This window comes from Rattus rattus, chromosome 18, assembly GCF_011064425.1.
Source record: "Rattus rattus isolate New Zealand chromosome 18, Rrattus_CSIRO_v1, whole genome shotgun sequence".
NCBI classification, from domain to species: Eukaryota; Metazoa; Chordata; class Mammalia; order Rodentia; family Muridae; genus Rattus; species Rattus rattus.
Genome location: NC_046171.1, coordinates 2,550,145 through 2,569,114, shown reverse-complemented (window position 1 = coordinate 2,569,114; position 18,970 = coordinate 2,550,145). Strand labels below are relative to the sequence as shown.

General features: G+C 50.7%; 1 protein-coding gene across 1 annotated transcript in view; it reads left to right on the top strand.

Annotated features, from left to right (window-relative positions):
* Positions 1 to 18,970, top strand: part of Slc37a1 (solute carrier family 37 member 1) — a 55,133-nt gene that overhangs the window by 15,021 nt on the left and 21,142 nt on the right. Inside the window, exons 4-10 of the mRNA XM_032888449.1 lie at positions 5,015 to 5,153; positions 5,779 to 5,857; positions 8,530 to 8,665; positions 10,689 to 10,765; positions 11,733 to 11,899; positions 15,384 to 15,421; positions 18,080 to 18,160. Of these exons, the coding sequence (XP_032744340.1) occupies positions 5,015 to 5,153; positions 5,779 to 5,857; positions 8,530 to 8,665; positions 10,689 to 10,765; positions 11,733 to 11,899; positions 15,384 to 15,421; positions 18,080 to 18,160 (717 nt within the window). The remainder of the gene's footprint in view (positions 1 to 5,014; positions 5,154 to 5,778; positions 5,858 to 8,529; positions 8,666 to 10,688; positions 10,766 to 11,732; positions 11,900 to 15,383; positions 15,422 to 18,079; positions 18,161 to 18,970) is intronic.

Below are 18,970 nucleotides of genomic sequence, written 5' to 3'. Positions count from 1 at the left end.
GCCCCAAGCTGGCTGGGGGACTCCCCAAGAAGAGAACGCTGACTTCAGACTCACAGAGATCCACCTGCCTCTGCCTCCTGAGTGCTGGGATCAGTGCCGTCACACCCAGCCACTTTTTTTAATTAAATAAAAGAATCCTAAAGTTTATATGAAAAGATGCTCCTTAGGAATTAATTCCCCAAAGATGGGCGTGGTAGAGGAGTCCGTTGATCCCAGTGCTCTGGAGGCAGAGGCAGGACAATCTCTGAGAGTTCGAGGCCAGCCTGGTCTACCTACATAGGGAGTTCCAGGACAACCAGGGCTACATAGAGAGAGCCTATTTCAATAACAACCAAAAGGAGAGAGAGAGAGAGAGAGAGAGAGAGAGAGAGAGAGAGAGAGAGAGAGAGAGAAAATCGCCAGGAAAGTGTTCAAGGATAACTTTTTAATAAAACAAAATAAAAATATAAAAAAATTAATGCATTTTGTGGTACTATAATCAAAGTATTGGGCTGCTGCACAAGAACAGGCAAAAGGCTTAGAATAGAGGAGAGTACAGCTCTGTTTTTAACTCCGGGACTGCTGCCTTGGAATGGGTAACCTTGTCAACTTGAGGCTGAGTGACACCCAGGAAGTAAGAGAATTCCAGAAGAATACGCAGGCTCTGACCTGTCAGTAGATGAGAACACCACGCCATTCAGATTTGAATAGACACTAGGGACACACTGGAAGATCCCTCTAGCCAGAGGAAATAGATCACTGGGGGTTGGGTCTTACAAGGGCATATCCTGCCTAGGCCCCGCCCACCACGATACCCCGCCTTCCCACAGCTCAGAAATGTGAAGCCAAGGACAGCCTGCTGACCTAGTAAGCCAAGAGCCAAAATACAGCCTTTTATTAGTTCTTTTTCTCAGGCATTTTGTCACAGCTCTCAAAACAAGCACCCCTAATTAACACAGAAACATCTTCTGTTGTTGTTTTGACAGAGTTTTCCTCTGAAACCCAGGCTAGCCTTGGGAACTCTGCCGTGATCCTGTCTCGGACTTCTGAGTTCCACCACATGTCCCACCACACCCAGCTAGTATAAATGTCTTTATTGCAGCATCCAGAGGGAAAACAAAGTGCATGAACAGATTCAATAGGTGAAAGTTTGAGAAAATTATGGCATTTTGAGTAAAAATTTAGGTCACTGAAGATAGGCTCCACTATTTTATTTCTATATGTATGTATATGTGTATGTATTATGTATGTATGTATTTATGTATATGTGGGGAGGGTGCATTAGGAAGTCAAAAGATGTCCTGTGGGAGTTGGGTCGTTCCTTGTACCTGTCCTGGGAATTGAACTCAGGTCCTCAGGCTTGGCAGCAAGCACCCATGCCTGCTGAGCCATTTTACTAGCCCTGACACCCTTTTGACTGATCAGATCTTTTGTGTATGTGCATGTGTGTGTGAATGAGAAAGAGGATGTGCATACACACGTGTGTGCATGTGTGCTTGTGTGTGTGTATGCAGGTGTGCATGTATATACATGCGTTTGGAAGCCAAGAGATCAACTTGAGGAGTCATTCTTCAGTCAGATTCCACCTTGTTTGTTTTGTCTTGTTTGAGTCACCGGCCCAGAACTCACCAAGTAGGCTAACCCGGCTAGCCAGCTATGCTTAGAGACCTGCCTGTCTCCATTTTCCCAGGGATAGGATCCAAAGCACCCACTGCCACACCCATATGCCCCCCACCCTCACCCCAGCATGGGTTCCAGAGCTCTAACGGAGGTCCTGGAGCTTGCAAAGGCAAACACTTTTTTTCTTTTTTTTTTTTTTTTCTTTTTTTTCAGAGCTGGGGACCGAACCCAGGGCCTTGCGGTTGGTAGGCAAGCGCTCTACCACTGAGCTAAATCCCCAACCCAAGGCAAACACTTTTAACCGACGAGGTTAATCTCCCTGATCGTTTTATTAACCAACTGTTGTAGCAGGCTGATCGATTTTCGGCGTAGCTTGTTGAAAGATAACCCTGTAAATTTTTGCGAGGGATACTGCTTTGACGTAAGCTATGGGACACGCCCTTCCCTGAAATGTTTCTTTGGTAATCAGTCCGTGGGAGCCTTGTATTGTGAGGTCCGAGTTGAACGTCTTCCAGGACCTCTTGAATGAGACTCACTGAGGCAGTGATCGATGGAAAAGCAAGAAGAGTTTAGTTCCGCCGTCTCAGGGTCCTCCCACTTCAAGGGGAGACGACCCTGAGCAGACTTTAACAGAGAGTTATATACCTTGCAAACAACTGGGGCAGAATTCAAACCATTGGGGCAGAATTTGCACAATGGTAACTAAGCAGGGTACTGTGCACATTTGGTGGATCGAAACAACTTTCAGATCGGACTCAGTGTACCCTTCAAGACTTTCCCAAGGGGGGGAGGGGTGTGCGTCGGTTGGAAGCCACAGTTTGGCTTGTAGCTGTCTCAGGAAGTAAGCCAGCCTTTTTTTCTTCCTGGAAGGGAGGGGTCCTTGTGCTCGGGAGGTTTGTGGTGGAAATTGTCCAATCGGCCCCAAGTCTGGCTCTTTAGAACGTCTCACTGCAGTCTGACGTGAGAGTTTGTTCTCCCATAAACACCAGGCTTTCGTAGCAGACATCATTGAAATATTAAACCAGAGCGATGTAATTGAGAATTAATGTGCTTTCTTAAATATCCCCCGAGTTCTTCGACCTTTGGAGGCAGCCTCCCAGCAGGGCTACAAGAGAGGCAAAGATGACGGTGAATGGCTTGGGAGGGGTGTGGATACACTGTATCCATCAAGGGTAGAGGTTAATTGTAGGAGCCGCGCCTAAGCACAGCCGAGCCAACAGCTGACCCTGTTGGAGGGTAAGGACCTGGGTGGTGCCCTCTGAATGAGCTCCATCCTTCAGACTATGATGTCATTCTTTGTCATGCTGGCTTCAGAGCTGATGGCCAGGGAGTGTGACTGAGGTCAGTCAGTTACAAGCAGCCATAGGTCTCAGCCCAGGCCTGTCTATAACCAAGAGCCCGTGACCGTAACGAACCAGGGTTCTCGATGCTGCTCACCATGGGCAGGACCTGAAAACCTTTCCAGAGACTTATGGAAGATCCTGGATCATCTCTAACCTGGTCTGATTTCCATGGGTGATGTGCCCCAGACAGGTTAAGCCACTGGAGATAATGTCGATGATTCTATTCCGTAGAATCCATATCCCTCGCTTCCGTGCAAGGCTAACATTAGAAACTTACTTAGTCTGGCAGATGAGTCCCTCCTGGCTTGTGGCTGTCCTCAGTGAGCAGCAAGAGAGAAACGTCCTTGGGTGTGGTGGCCTTGAGAAAGAACAGTGTATGGAAGGCAGAAACTCTCACCTATTGAGGTAGCCAGAAAACTAAGGCCTCAGAGATAGAAATGGGACACACACACACCACACACACACACCACAATTTAGTAGCCCTGACGGGTAGCAGCCTGAGTGGGGAAGGGCCAAGTGACCGTGTTCTGTTCGGCATAAGACAGAAGCCAGAGAGCCTCTGTGGCACATGGATGCTACCAGTGAGGAGACAGTCACTTCAGTTTATAAGGTGGTGAGCTTTTGGTGTGACATTTAAGTCAGAACAGCGCAGGGATGTGCTCAAAGCCACCGCTGTAGAGAAGCTACATTCACGTGCCGTGCTGGGGCTCAGCGACTTGTGTCCAGAAATCTGGTATCCAGCCAGGATGATGAAGGCAGCCTTTCGGACAACAAGGCCCCATAGCTATTCTGTCCCAACGGAGGTAGACAAGCCTATCGCCTGCTTAGGGGCCAGGTGGCTCCTTGCCCCATGCTATATAGCAGGGCTAGGATTCTGTACCAACCCCCAGGCCCCGTGACTCCTGAACACTGGAAGGATTTCTTGTCCTCAAAGGAGCATCTCCCTGACCAGAAGTTCCTCCTTGTCACCTTTCACCCACACCTGATAAGGTTGCTTCATCTGTGTTCCCTGTGACCCTGGACCTTTACTAAATCTAGTGGTAGGGGACACGGGTATGATAGTGAATTCCCTATCCCTCAGTTTCCCCGGGAGAGATAGCCCTGGCTACTCCCGCTGGAAGTATGGCCTCCTTCTTTAGGTGGCCCCATCCCCATGCTGTGTAGAAAACCTGGTATTGACCGACACAATCTCTGTTCTGTAAGTGGGCGGCAGCCTCCTGCAGATGGGGAGATGGAGGGAGGACACTTGTGACTTGTCAGTCCTCACGCCCCTCAGCTGCGTCATTCCCTCCTTGCCCCCACCACCAGTCAGGCGCCTCTGCCCTAATACAGCTTGCTGGTCCTGGTAGGCTGGTGGCCATCTGCCTTGCTGGTGTGTGTGTGTGTAGATAGATAGATGATAGATAGATTTATAAATATATATAATTTGTATGTATAATTTATATATTTACATATAAAATATGTAATATATATGTATAATATAATACATATATTAATCTTAAGTGTCTGTTTGACAGGTCTTTGCCTATACACCTGGATAGCCAGGATCTAGGTTAAGGCTTTTTCAGCCCCCTGTGCCAGCCCCTACCATCCCCTTCTAAGCAACAATAAGATTTATCCTGCCACTAGGGGTGTCTTGCCTGTGCTTGAACTGGTGGAAATGAAACTGCGCAGCCCACGTTTCTTTGTCTATTTTCCTTTTGAGATCCTCATTCTTCCATTCCTGTAGCATCCAGCTGTCTAAATCCAGCAGTTAACCCTGTTCTTCCCCCGAGGGGCAGGCCGTCAAGGATGACTGGCAGTTGGTCCTCAGCTTGATGCTCTCTTGCCTCCTGATGCTACCTCCATGTTAAGCCTTTCAGAGGCTGCTGGTGCTAGGCCCTGGCTGCTGTGTGGGCCATGAACTGGAGTTCTTACAAAATGCTGCCGGAGCCTCCTGTCGACAGCGGGACAGCTCCTGCGGAACTCAGACACCTACCAGAAGCCTCCCTGTGCTCAGAGAGCTGTTGCTGTCCTGACTGAGACATCCCAGTTGAACACTCCCCCCACACCCCCATCTCTGTCTGTCCTAGGGTGAGCTACATAAGCAGTGTGCTGCCGCAGATAAGCCTGAACCAAGATTCGGTGGCCCGAGCAGCAGTACCAGGCGTAGCCCCACCCACTGGCTCCTGAACAACGAGACCGAGACCGACTGTGGCTGGGCCCCCTTTGGTGAGTTTGGGTCAAACCCTCTGCCGCCCAGGTCTCTTGGCAGCCATCCACTGGAGTTTCTACAACCTGGCTAGTCTCAGGACAGTGACGCCATCCTCGGCTGTGAATGTGTTTCAGGGATGACTGCCCCCTAGCAAACACCCGCCCACTGCGTGAAGTTATGTCTGTACTGGGGAAGTCTCTCCAAGATAGCTTGCAGTGTGTGCTGTCCCGAAGAAAGTCCAACCCACCACAGTCAGTCAGTCAGTGTGGTTTGCCTCCAACCTGAGGGACACATTCAAGGACAGCTTGAGAGAGAGGTGGCTTTTACTTTCCTTCACAGGAAGCTAGGCTGTGATGGTGTGTGTGTGTGTGTGTGTGTGTGTGTGTGTGTGTGTGTGTGTGTGTGTGTGTATTTTTAAGAGTTAGAGCATCAGGGTTGGGGGATTTAGCTCAGTGGTAGAGAGCTTGCCTAGCAAGCGCAAGGCCCTGGGTTAGGTCCTCAGCTCCAGATATTAAAAAAAAAAAGAGTTAGAGCATCTCCCTTTCAAAGAGATTTACAGAATAAAGTTTTCTGTTTTATAACTCATCTCTACAACATGTCAGATAACTCCAAGCCTTTCTGTTGGTTCTCAAACCCACGTAGATAAGAACAACTACCAGCAACTGCTTGGAGCCCTGGATTACGCCTTCCTGTGTGCCTATGCCATTGGGATGTACCTGAGGTAGGAGTGCCCATGCTTGAACCCTTCCCAGACTTGTGGGCCCTGTCAGTCCAGAGAGGTACAGGAGGTAGATGGATCTAGGAGGTACTAGATGTTCTTAGGGTCAGGAGGCAAACGCGTGGGTGATTTAAAACCTCGTTGATGCTATCAGCCCCACCATATTTTAAAATAACATCAGGGAAGGGTTAGCGAGATCACTCAGGGATAGGGTGATTGCCTAGCATACACAGTATATAAAAGACCCTGGATTCAAGCCCCAATACTGGGGAAAAAAAATAAGGAAAAACCTTATAGGAACTACAACCTTTATCCCAAGAGACTTTGTTTTAGACATTGATCTTCAGAGCCTGGGAGTCTCGGGGTATCCTTATAAATGTTTATATAACTGTTTCTCTCAGAGCTTCCCATCATGTGGATTCAAGATCCAGGGCCCTTCCCAGCCCAGAGGCCCTATGGCGGTGACAGATTGACAAGTGGTTCCTGCCAGTGGTGGAGATAGCCCTCCTCCTCAGATGTAAATGCCACACGGAGCTCAGAGCTAGTGTGGATGAGAGTAGGGTAGGAGAGGTTGTTCAAGGGCTGGTGTGTGAGGTACGCTGGATGCTCAAGTCTACAGTGTATGAGGTACACAAAGAGAAGTAAGGTGTGGGGCCTGGTCTCCACCTTCCTGCCAGCCAGATATCCGACCCAAGAAACCTCGCTTAGTAAATAAAGCCAGCTTCTCCTGTAGCTTACCAGCGAGTGTATCGTCATGGGATTCTGTTGGACATGAAGTCCATAGAAAAGTCTCAAAGAGGGAGGTGAGAGCACCTGCCTCATTGTTGATGGGCCGGGTGCTGTGACAAGAAGGCAGGACAGCCCTCAGAGCGCTGGGAGGTTACCACTGAGGTCTTGAATGGTAGCATCACATGACTCTGTAGCCCGAATGCACACGGGGGAGGTGGGTGGACCCTGGTCTTGCCTGACAGGATCATCAGGTGTGGCGTGGGTGTGAGTCCTGTGTGAATCAGATATGATTCGGGGTGGCGTCCATTCCATCAGAATTGTCCCTCAATCTCACAGAGGAGATGAGGGCGCTGGCACCAGGTGGCCATAGTAGGGGACACCTCCCAGCAGTAGCCAATGGCAGCCGCTCTTGGGAACCCATATGACTTGGTGCCTTGTCCTGAGCCTAGGCAGGTTTGCAGCCCCTGACAGGTCTCCCGATCTCTAAAGTGAGCATGGTTGAGTGGAAACACCTTGACTGCTTCCCTAGTCTCTGTGATCAGGTTCTGCTCTGCTGAGTGTATCAGCCCAGGGTGTTGTGGTTGGATAACACTCGAGTAATAGTGTTCACGGGTCATTTGAGTGGCTCTAGGTAGATCCTTCCTGTTTGGTGAGCGCAGAAGGGAAAAGCAAGCAAGCAGGTTCTAGAGGTGACACGGGAACAGTGTCACTTACTCCAGGGGGCTGCCCTTGGGCAGGCAGGTGTCTGTCCATGTTCTCTGATGGTTGGACTCCTGGAGTGGGTAGGTAGAAGCAAATGTGGCTTGCGGATTTTCTAAAGATTTATTTCTGAGTGTGTGTGTGTGTGTGTGTGTGTGTGTGTGTGTGTGTGTGTGCACGCGTGCATGTGCACATGCGTGCACATGTGTGCTCGGGAATCCATGAAGGCCAGGAGAGGACATCCAAGCCCCTGGAGCTGGAGTTACAGGCAGCTGTGAGCCTCCAGATGTGGGTACTGGGAACCAAATCTCACATCCTCCAGAAGGACACAAGTGCTCTTAACCAGTGAGCCGTCTCTGTCTCTGCAGACCCCACTGAGTTTGCAAAGAGCACAGAGGGCTCTCATCGTGAGTCTCTGTATCTCCGTGGTGATGTGTAAAGCAGTAGATAGAGGTGTGGCGGTGATGGATAGCAACCGGTTTCACACCTGCCCCATTATGAAGCCAGGGCCCTGTCACGCTCCTCCACACCGCCACAGTTTGACAGTCGCCCTACCACACGTCCATAGCTCCCTGAGCCTCACTGCTGTCTTAGGGCTCATGCTCTGCCCCACCCGTCGTGGTTGTGGCAGGAAGTGGTTGGCCGTGCAGGGGAGTGTTATTTTTGCTGACCCACCCGACGGGTTTCTTGGTCACCACTCAATGGAGTTCACAGTCATCCCCATTCCAAGTTACCATTTGCAGCTTCACGGTGACATTTTAAAACAGCTCTGTGGGTTGGGGATTTAGCTCAGTGGTAGAGCGCTTGCCTAGCAAGCGCAAGGCCCTGGGTTCGGTCCCCAGCTCCGAAAAAAAAGAAGAAAAAAAAAAAAACAGCTCTGTACATTGGCTCTGTGTTGTCAGTATAAAAGGAGGCTTAACAAGTAGGGCAAGTCCTGCTTTAATAGGTAGGGTGGGTGTGAATTGCGGTGTGAACTTTATTGTTGGACAGTTAGTGGGGTTTTTTTTTTTTTTTTAATGAGAAACAAATGAGGGTTTGTTTTGTTTTTAATGAAAAATGAGGCTAAGGGGTCCCATGATAGCGTGTGAGCTCCAAGGGAAGCATTTCAGTCCAGTCTCCAATGGTGGGGCTAGGCAGTCTGGAAGCACAGAGAATAGATGGTGTGGGGCATCCGGGAGACGTGGCCAGAGCTGTTAGCAGGGTGCTGTGCTGTTTCCTCATGCCTGTCTCTTTCCTTGTTGCCTCAGTGGCATAATAGGGGAACGCCTGCCGATTAGGTATTACCTGACTTTTGGGATGCTGGCCAGCGGCGCCTTCACAGCTCTGTTCGGCTTGGGCTATTTCTACAACATTCATAGCCTGGGCTTCTACGTGGTGACCCAGGTAAGGTTCTGACCCAGGACGGCAAGTTCAGGTCCCAAAGCCGACCTCTGCTAAAGAGAACGGATGGTAGATACTAGCGAGGGACAGAAGAGCGCCCCTCCAAGACCAAGGCTCCCACAGCCGTGGAAAGGCCCTCCTCCCTTGTACTCTGGCATGTGGACGCTTACTTTCTGTTCTAGGAGCTGTCCGTGTGCGAAGCGCTAATGATCATGCCAAAGCGGCCATGGGGCCGGCCAGAGGAGAAGAAAGGGTTGGCTTGGAGCCATTGCCGGTAGAGTAGGGGTATGAGGCCTTCACTACAGAACCAGGGAGAAAGGAGAGGTGGGACCAGTGGCCCCAGTCTTGCCCTCCTTGAGGGCCCAGCCTTTGCGGCACCTCTTAGCTTCTGCCCTCTCCGGCAATCCTGTGGGCAAATATTGACTCGTAAGAGAAATAGGGCTGGCCAACTACTCCATAGGGCCAAGGGTGGGGAGGCGTGATAGGAAACCAAAGCGACTCTTGTTTGATTTTGGTTTTCATGACTGTGCTCAGCCGCTTTCTTGCAAGCGGGCTGTCAGTTACCCCCGGTTGCCAATGTCCTCCCTCGGCCACTCAGGTCCCTTGCATTCGTGGCATAGGGCTCATGCTCATCCAGCAAGCACCTTCCTGTAGCAATTCAGCCACCTCTAGACTGTCTATAGCATAAAGCACAGTATGAATGAATGCCGCGTCTCCAGTTGTTACGCTGTTTGGGGACCATTGGCCATCCGGTATGGGTGTAGCCATTATAAGCCCAACATTACATTAGACCATAATGTCGTACAAAGTCAGAAGGGAAAGAGAGCCAATTCCCTGAGTCCCAACATGCTCCTCTGGGAACGGCCGAGCTGCCAATCCTGGAATGGCAGTAGATGGGCATGCTGCCCTGCGCATGCTTCCCGGAGGGCCCGTTTCCCCAGTGATACAGCAGGGAGCTGGGCTGGGCCCTTTGCTATGGCCTCAGTTCTAATGACACCAAAGTGAGCCTCCTGGTATGTCCCCTCTGTTAATTGCAGGCCCAACACCTGCTCCCCAACACCTCTTGGAGAGGGCGGGAATGCATGCCAGGGCTGGGTCAAGGCTGCTTTGGCTTCTGAGAGGAATATTCTTCTTGGTTAGTCCAGGGGAACACGTGCCATTTCCAGGCTGAGTTTGTAGCAGTTTGTAAACCTGTCTATAAAGAGAAAAGTTCTTGTCTTCACCGAATGTTTAGATTCTAAGGAATCTGGAATGTTTGAGTCCGACCTGTCAGGAGAACGTTCCTGGCTGTGGGTCCTCGCTGGGTTGGCTTTATTTTTAATTTTTTTTTTTTCTAGGCAAAGTCTCATATGTAGCCCAGGCTTGCCTCAAACTCACAGCATAGCATTCCTCCTGAGTCCTGGGGTTATAGGTGTGAACCACCATGTAAGGTTTGAGTTGGCTTTTTTACATGGGTATGTGTGTGTGTATTTGCATGCGTGCACACACGTGTTATTTTTTGAGAAGGGAATCTTTTTTTTTTTTTTTAAAAGATGTATTTATTTTAGTTATATGATTACACTGTATCTGTCTTCAGACAAACCCAGAGAGGGCATCAGATCCCATGACAGATGGTTGTGAGCCACCATGTGGTTGCTGGGATTTGAACTCAGGACCTCTGGGAGAGCAGTCAGTGCTCTAACCACTGAGCCATCTCTACAGCCCCGGATCTTCTTGTATTACCCAGGCAGATAGATGTCAAACTCCTCTCCTCAACAGTCCTTCTGCCTCAGCCTCCCCAGCAGCTAAGATGATAGCCCTGCACCACTATGTATGCCTGGTTTTTATATATATAACGTATTCATGTTTCTATATATTTTATGTATGTGAACTACATATATATTTTACATTTCATAGCTTAAGCGATCTGTAAATATAAACCTTCCATCTCGCCACTGGTGGTGAGACAGAGTGGGAGCCGCCCCTCCCAGGGAGGATGGGGCGGGACTAGCCTCTCCCCTCCGTGAGCTTCCTTTTCTCCCTACAGATCATTAATGGACTGGTGCAGACCACAGGCTGGCCCAGTGTCGTCACCTGCCTCAGCAACTGGTTTGGAAAAGGAAGGTGAGGGAAATAGTGGCCCATTTCCCACATTTGTCGTCCCACCCCCCACGCCATCTCCCCTACCTTCCCCCCCATCGCGCGCGACAGATTCAGATGGAAACTAGACCAAATTATATTCAAGTTTTCTTTCAGCCTATTTCAGAAACTTTAATGAGGCTCTTCTTGGAAGCAATGTACTGAGATCTCCAAGATGGACGCTCTATAGTTGTCATGGGGTGACAGCCTCTGTCTCTACAGAACCCAGCCCTTCCCCTTGGCCACTTAGGCAGGTAGCGTGTGTGACCCCGGACTCCATACCAGAGAGCCGTGTGGCCTCAGCTTCCCTCATACTTGTGGGACATAGAGAATCTGGGGGCCCACCCCAGGCTTCTTGAATTGGAGCCTGCATCTGGCCGTGGAGTTCGAGACATTCTGGCAGAGGTCACCCGGGCCATAATTAGCAGGCCTGAGCCAGCTCTGGTGATCGGACTACAGTATTTCAGTCCCCGCCTAGCTTAGCTGGGGTTAAGTAACCATAGAGACACCACCCGCCATCTCTGAGGCTAAAATGGGAGATGGACTCAGAAGCCCAATTTAGAAAGCTTGTTTTAGTCATTTGGCACGGGCACCAGTGCGAGCTTCTGTCACCGAGATAGTCAGACGACTACCGTGTTTGTGGAGGCCCAAATTGAAATCCTCTGCCTTCTAAGAATCGTAGGAAAAGCCCTCGTGCCTCGACTTGAGGATCTCTTGAGTAGCGGTGAACTGTGTACTGATGCAGCCCGAGATGCGGTTCTCCGCAGAACATCGCAGTCTCGCTCCTCCGGGTCACTCTGGTTCCTCTGGGTCACGCTGGCTCCTCTGTGCATCCTTCCTGCGGCCTCCCACCCCCACCCCCGTCATGCTACCTCGCTACTTCTTGCCCTGCAAGCAGATCACAATTTGGGGCTACAGCGCCCGCTCACTGTCCCATCATGCTGTGTTGTAGGCGTGGCCTGATCATGGGGATTTGGAACTCCCACACCTCCGTGGGCAACATTCTGGGGTCCTTGATTGCTGGTTACTGGGTGTCTACGTGCTGGGGCCTGTCATTTATTGTGCCCGGGGCCATCGTTGGAGCCATGGGGATAGTGTGCTTTCTCTTTCTCATCGAACGTAAGTATACATGGCCCCTAGACATGGCCACCTTGGCTTTAGTCTTCACGGCGAGTTGGTTAATGTGGATTCCAGTGCTATGGGTGCGTGCCGGGATTCACCCCAGCAATCTCCTAGCCAGACCCTGTACACAGTTCCCCAGCAGCCCATTCTGTCTTGGTGTTGCTCTGTTTTCTGCTCCTTCCCGGTTTCCTGTCGAAATTCTTTCCCCCTTATCGTCCTGTCCCCGTTCTTACTTAGCACCTTGCATCGTCAAAGACTCTCAGATCTCCCTCATACATCCACCCGAGGGCACAGGCCCAACCCTATGTGCCTGCACCTGCTCACACCTGCCACCTCTACACGCCAACGCCAACGTGGACTTTGTCAGTTTGTGTACACAGCAGTGAGCCCCGTCCCGGGCCATGTCATAAAACCGTGGTGTGGCTTAAAGCCATATGTCTTATGAGGCAAATCGTCCACAGACAAGTGAAGCCCATGTTGTATTCCAGTCAATTCCAGACTTCTGACTTAACAAATCTTGAAAGCGATTTTTTTTTTTTTTTTGGTTCTTTTTTTTTGGAGCTGGGAACCGAACCCAGGGCCTTGCGCTTCCTAGGCAAGTGCTCTACCACTGAGCTAAATCCCCAACCCCTTGAAAGCGATTTTTAAAGCGAAGGGCCTGCAAGGGAAAGGTCTGAGCAGCCAGGTTGAGGTTGAGGAGCCAGGCAGGCCCTTAAGACCTTCATCCTGGTCTCAGAAGTGAGGCTGGCCATTTAGTTCTTAGGTTTATTTTGTTTTTGTTTGTTTGTTTTTGTTTTTGTTTTGTTTTGGTTTTTTGCTTGAAGCAAGATGAAAGCACACGGCTCTGGTATATCAGAGTAGCCCCAGACTCTGTCCTCATTTCCCTTCCCTCTGTACACACTAACCTTGCCTCAAACCCTCAGCTTCCATGCTGTCCAGAGCTGCCGTTGCCTTGCCCAAGAAAAGAAGGTATTTTAGTGAGCTCCATCCCTCAATTCTGATTTTTGCCCGCTGCTTAAGCTGACCTGTTAGTTTTTCATTGGCTTCCATCTTGCCAAACTAGGGGGATGTGGCTCTCCCGGCCAGCTCTCTGGGTAGTGAAAATAAAAATGAACACTCAGACCTAGAGCTTAGACGGGCAGCCTATGAGCAATGTGGGCCACTGCTAAACCCCATTTCACGGTGTCCTCCGGAGGCTCAGGAAATGGTATGTCGGCTGATGTGCCGGCTGGCAGGCAAGTGCACTGTGGGACAGGCAGGGCCCCGTGGCTTCTGTACTTGGGCAACCGGTTAACTGGTATGTCACTGGAGTTCTCAGAAAGGCCATTGTGCCAGCTGTCTTCCTGGGCCTTGTCCCCTCCCCTCCCCTCCCCTCCCCCAGGTATTGATCTGCTACTTACCACACACCTGGAGATTGACAGTGCCTCCTCACTAAGGCTCCAGGCTCCAGGTCCACCCTGTCCCACTTCTAGAGTCCCCAGGGATGGTGTTCTGGACTTTAACTGATGGGGGAGCTAGTTCTGGGTTAGGAGAGTGAGGGGAAGAACAGAGGATGTGGCACTGGTCAGAGAGGGTAGGTGATGTCATTCACCCCGGTCTTCCCGGACAGGGTGTTAGCCCCACTCAGAGCAGGATTATCCAGAACAGAGAATCGCTGTTCTCACCTTTCCGGTACCTGACCTGGCGCCTCCTTCCTATGTGGCCCAACCCCGCCCTTTATGCTATTCTTCCTCATCTGCCCCAGAGCAGACAGTTTCTACTCCTTAGGCCCACGGAACCTTCCAGCCAGCTGACTAGGCCTAGAAGCCGCAGACCTGATGTTTGCCCGTTTCTCTGGGAAGTCTTCCAAGAGCCAACATAGTCAGGACCATTCCTCCAAGCTGCCCTGTGCCTCCTCCTACCCGGTCCTTCCTGGCTCTGTTCAGGAACGTGGTTGCTGGTGATGGTGGAGCATCCTAGTGCCAGGACAGAGAGACAAAACCAGGACCCTGGTCTCAGAATCGGCCTCCGTACTGTACTCACACGTCCTTCCCAGTTCCTGGGTTTCCTTATTAGACATATAAGCCTTCAGCACTCACTGCCAAGCCTGGTGGAAAAACCATCTATTTAAAGCTTCTTCTTCCTCCTTCCACACTTTGCTCTCCTGATGTGGGGGATGCCCTTCGAACCCCGTTCACACTGGCTGCTTTGCGACATCAGCCACCTCCCGCCCCTGTTCCTGCTTCTGCCTCTCTTGGCCACTTCACTGAAGTCTGTGGCTTGTCCCCAATATGTGGCCTAGGCCACAGACCTGGTCGTGGTGCCCGGTGTGATTCCCTTCTTCTTCCCTGAACTCCGCAAGGCTGTCTCCAGGGCCCGGTGCTCAGCTGTGTGCTCCTTCAGTCTCTGGACCTTGAGGACAGCTCCCCTAAACCTCTGTACTGTCCCCTCCCATGCCTGAGGTCATCTATCTCTAACTTTAAGATCTGAGCTTGGCCCTGCTCCCTCCCCCCCTACCTTGGGGTTAAGACCCTCTTCCTTCTCTTCTTCATCTGTCATATCTGGGACATCTTCCTGGGTGGCAGGCAGGGACTGTCCCATATGGAATGCTTCCTGCCTCCCTGACACCGTGCCAGGCCCCAGGGCCGTTCTCCCACATACACAAGTTCACAGGGTTCAGGGACAAGCTGCTGTTTATCAGGGGAGCTGAGTGACCACCCAAGGCCCAGAAGGCCACCAGATAAGTTTGAGGTGCCAGAAACAGACAGGGTCTTTTCATAAAGTGTCGAACCACCCTAGGTCCAGAAGGTCACCGGATAAGTTTCAGGTGACAGAACAGACAAGGGAGGATCTTTTCGTGACGTTGCTTCCTTGCAGCGTCACCAGCCTTCCATTTCCTTCAGGAAGGCGTCTGATTTCCGCCCGCTCTTATTTCTTAAGAAATTCATCGTCCACGACAAACGCTGCTCTGACAGGGTTCCGTTGCCCTTCTTGTCTTTTTGTGTCTGTCTAACGGCTCTGAGGGTCTACCAGTCCTTGGCTCAAGCTGATTGACTACACTATTAAGCTCCTAATGTATTCGTACCCTCGGGCTGCCACACGCCCATCCGCCCATCCGCAGTCGGTGGAGGAATGGGAGGGGAGCCAGCTCCTCGCCAGCCCCTTGGCCTGGGCTGTCTTTCTTCCTTAGGCGTCTGTGTGGTTAGTAAGAGCACCAGATGGTGTCTTGTTCCTGTCAAATGGACCTTATTATATGCATTCAAGGACACAGAGCCAATAAAAGCTACGGTAATGATGCACACCCAGCCACTCTCATACCTTCCTCATCTGTTCCCGACTTTGCGGGAAGAGGCCCTAAAACTTACATAGCAGGAAACCCCCGGGTAAAGAACAGGTCCGGTGCCAGCAGCACCCTAAGGGCTTGCTGAGGGAGGGCGCTAGTTGAGATTCATTTGCTGTGAGCCGTAATGCTCAGTTACCCATCTCCTGTTTGCTCTTTCAGACCCAAAAGACATCAAGTGCTCCTCCACCCTCCCCACGGTAAGAGCTCCTGTGTTTCTGTTACCTTCCCAGCCCACACTGCCAGTGCGGAGTCTGTCTCAGCCATCGCCACCCACTGAGCCCTTCCTGCTGACCAGCTCCTAAGTCCTCAGCTCTCCCTGCAGAGGTTGCCTGAAACATGTCACCCCCTGGCTTGACTGGCCACCTCAGTGGCTCCCATAAGATCTCCTCGACCTGTTTACCCTCTGCCCTGTCAAGCGTTAGGATATCAACCAGATCCTTGCTCTAGGGACAGTGCCCGAATTGCGCAGCAGGGGGCGCCAGAGCTGCTTCCTGTTGAGGCTTAACAGCTCCTGGGCTTCATTGGGGGGGTGTGTGTGTGTGTGTGTGTGTGTGTGTGTGTGTGGGAGAGAGAGAGAGAGAGAGAGAGAGTGTGTGTGAGTGTGTGTGTGAGTGTTTGAGTGTGTTAGGGGAACATTTTGACACTTTATTAACCAAAAAACAAAGATAAGGGGTTGGGGATTTGGCTCAGTGGTGGAGCGCTTGCCTAGGAAGCGCAAGGCCCTGGGTTCGGCCCCCAGCCCCCAAAAAAAAAAAAAAAGAAAAAAAAAAAAAAAAAACAAAGATAAGCCAAGAAGACTACTATATTCTGGAGAACTAGATGTGGCCAGTATTTGAAAGTGTTCCCAAAGCCATCGCCACGTGGAAGGGTAGATTTCAGAGTCGAAGTTCACAGAGCTGGTGATGTTTCTATTGTGATCTCAGTCAAACGGGGTAGTGGGCAGCGGTGTGGAGGGGAGGAGGGGTGGGCTCTAGACACAATAGAACCTGGCTACTCACTTGCACAGGTGAGTACCTGTCCCTCTGGGCAACTGGTAGCCACACCTGTGGACGTAGCTTCTAGAAAAATGGCTTCTTCCTCATAGCCAGCTCCAGACATACAGGGGAACCAGGCCAGGCACAAGTTCCTGTTTTCTCCTGCTGACATGTGTGTGAGGTAGGGCTGGGTCTGCCTGGTTGATTCTCTTGGTCCAGTAAAGCACATCTTTATTTTCTCCTCTTCAAATCTCGGAACGAGTCACTGGGCTCTCCCAGAGCTTAGCTGCCCTGAGGGCTCTATGGTAAACAGAACAGTTGCTATTTCCACACCCCTTAATGTTCCACAGTGGGGTTCCGCCTCAACACATGAAGCCATGGGGCTGCCCAGCCTTAGCGTAGTAGAATTGAAGTAGGAAAAAAAACCTGTCAATGAGGCTTCATCATAAATTCAAGACTTAGTGTTTCAAATGGGACCCTCTGAAAGGAGGCGGTCCCACAGAAGAGGGGTGGGGGGGTCGGATATTTACAAACTGTGCCTGGGCAGAGACCCACATCTAGAATACTAACTCATTACTGAGACACCCAAGGACACACAGGGTCAGAGGACCAGAGCAGATACTTGTTCTAAAAAAAACACACAGGATGGTGGGCAGGAAAGTACACGTCTCACCATTTGGTTGTGAGTGGGCATCAGGGGAGTTGGTCAAACTCCACAGGGCGGCCACCATGGGTGTTGGCGTGAACGTGGAGGGATCAGAACTCTCACCTCACCGGGGCGCATGGAAAGGGATGCCGCCGCATGGGAGGTACAGTCACATCTGACCCCGCAGCCCCACTCCCAGAAACACACCCAGAGAATCACGATCGATCGATCGAGCAAGAACCTGGGCACGAAGGTTAGCCACAGGGTTAAAGCATTGCAGCCGTGGGACAGAACAGACAGCTGCGAGTCGGTTAACAGATGCGCATTCTATGCGATCCGTTCTGTAGCGAAGTATTCTGATCAGGACGCAGACGAAAGCAAGCCCTGTTGAAGCCATTTTGCTGAACTAAAGAAGCGAGTCACAGAAAGCCACAGCCTAAATACAGTTCCATTTGTACGAATGCCTGGCTACTAAGCTATAGCCCAGCCCCTCTGCAAAGCATCCAGAAGAGGAAAAGTCCAGGAGGACAAGCAGATCAGGTGATGGGGGCAGGGCACACAGTGACAGTGCCATCTCTAAAAGTGAGGGACATTCCGGGATTGAGGTCAGTGTCAGATACAAGGCTCCGACTCACAGACCACTGAACGGTCAGCTTTAAATGAAGTAGCTCGGTGTACGTGTTTCTTTGGAGAGTCATGCATGAAACAGCAGCGTATTTCTGATTGTCTCCCCACCGGTTTTTTTTTCCCCCTGAGAATTTTTTCTGCGATAAAAGAAGTGTTTATTTCAAATAAAAATGTATTGGTGAGCTGGAGAGATGGCTCAGTGGTTAAGACCACTGACTTGGTTAAGACCTCTTCCAGAGGTCCTGAGTTCAAATCCCAGCAACCACATGGTGGCTGACGACCATATGTAATGGGATCTGGCGCCCTCTTCTGGTGTGTCTGAAGACAGACGGTGTACCCACATACACAAAACCAATAATTACTGGTTTTTAGTGTGTAAGCCTTTGCCTCTGTGGATGTATATGCACCGTGTGTATGTTTGTGTGCGTGTGTATGTACGTCAGATCCCCTGAAATTGGAGTTAAGAGAGTTGTGAGCTACTAGTTAAGTCACTGGGATTTGAACTCAGGACCTCTGGAAGAGCAGTCAGTGACCCTAACCGCTGAGCCATCTCTCCAACCCCAGAACAAGCATTCTTACCAAACTCTAATCACATCCTTTTCTTCCAGCATCCCAGAGCCTCCGAGAACGGCATAAACAGATTCAGAGTACAGAAGCAAACCACACGCAGTGAAAAGAACGGGCCTCTGGTGAGTAACACACAGCTTCCACCTGCTGGATGTCTTCAGAGATTCAGAACCAGTCTCTAAGCAACTGCCTGTCCCTGGGGCTCAGTCATGCATGTCTCAGGCCTCCAGGCCATTAAATCTCCTTATATTCCTAGAGGGTATTTGAGTCAGCCTTGTTGACTTTCTCTGGACACTCAACTAGACTCATATGTATACAATCAACTCTGAAAATTATCCAATAATTAATTATAATCCATCCTATAATTGTTCACTAACAGGAAGCACTGCTCAGGGTTGTTAGGGACTGGGGGACAAGTGCAGATGGGAAGTGAGTGGACTTGGCACCCCAGGTGCTGTTCCAGCTGGCCTCAGCAGGTGTCACTGCAACACAGCTGTATGGCAGGTGGGTATTGCAGGTGTAGAAGCACTGCTCAGGGTTGTTAGGGGTTGGGGAGCAAGTGCTGATGGGAAGTAAGCAGACCTCAGCCACCTGGCACCCCAGGTGCTGTTCCAGCTGGCCTCAGCAGGTGTCAGTACAACACACCTGTATGGCAGGTGGGTATTGCAGGTGCGGACACACAGTGAGCTGGGGGTACAAAGTGATATCAAGAATTCATATCACAGGCCCAAGACAAGGTGGCAGATGTCATGAAAGGTCATCTCTCAGCTTCCTCCCACTATCTAGATGAAGAAACTGAGGTACAAATGCGTTAGGTTCCTGATTTGTAACCTGCAGAACGAGCCCAGATGTCTTCTCCATGCCTGGCTTTTCTCCCTGTTCCTCTCTTATGAAACTCTTCTGGCTTCAGTTTCTCAGATAATTCACTGAGT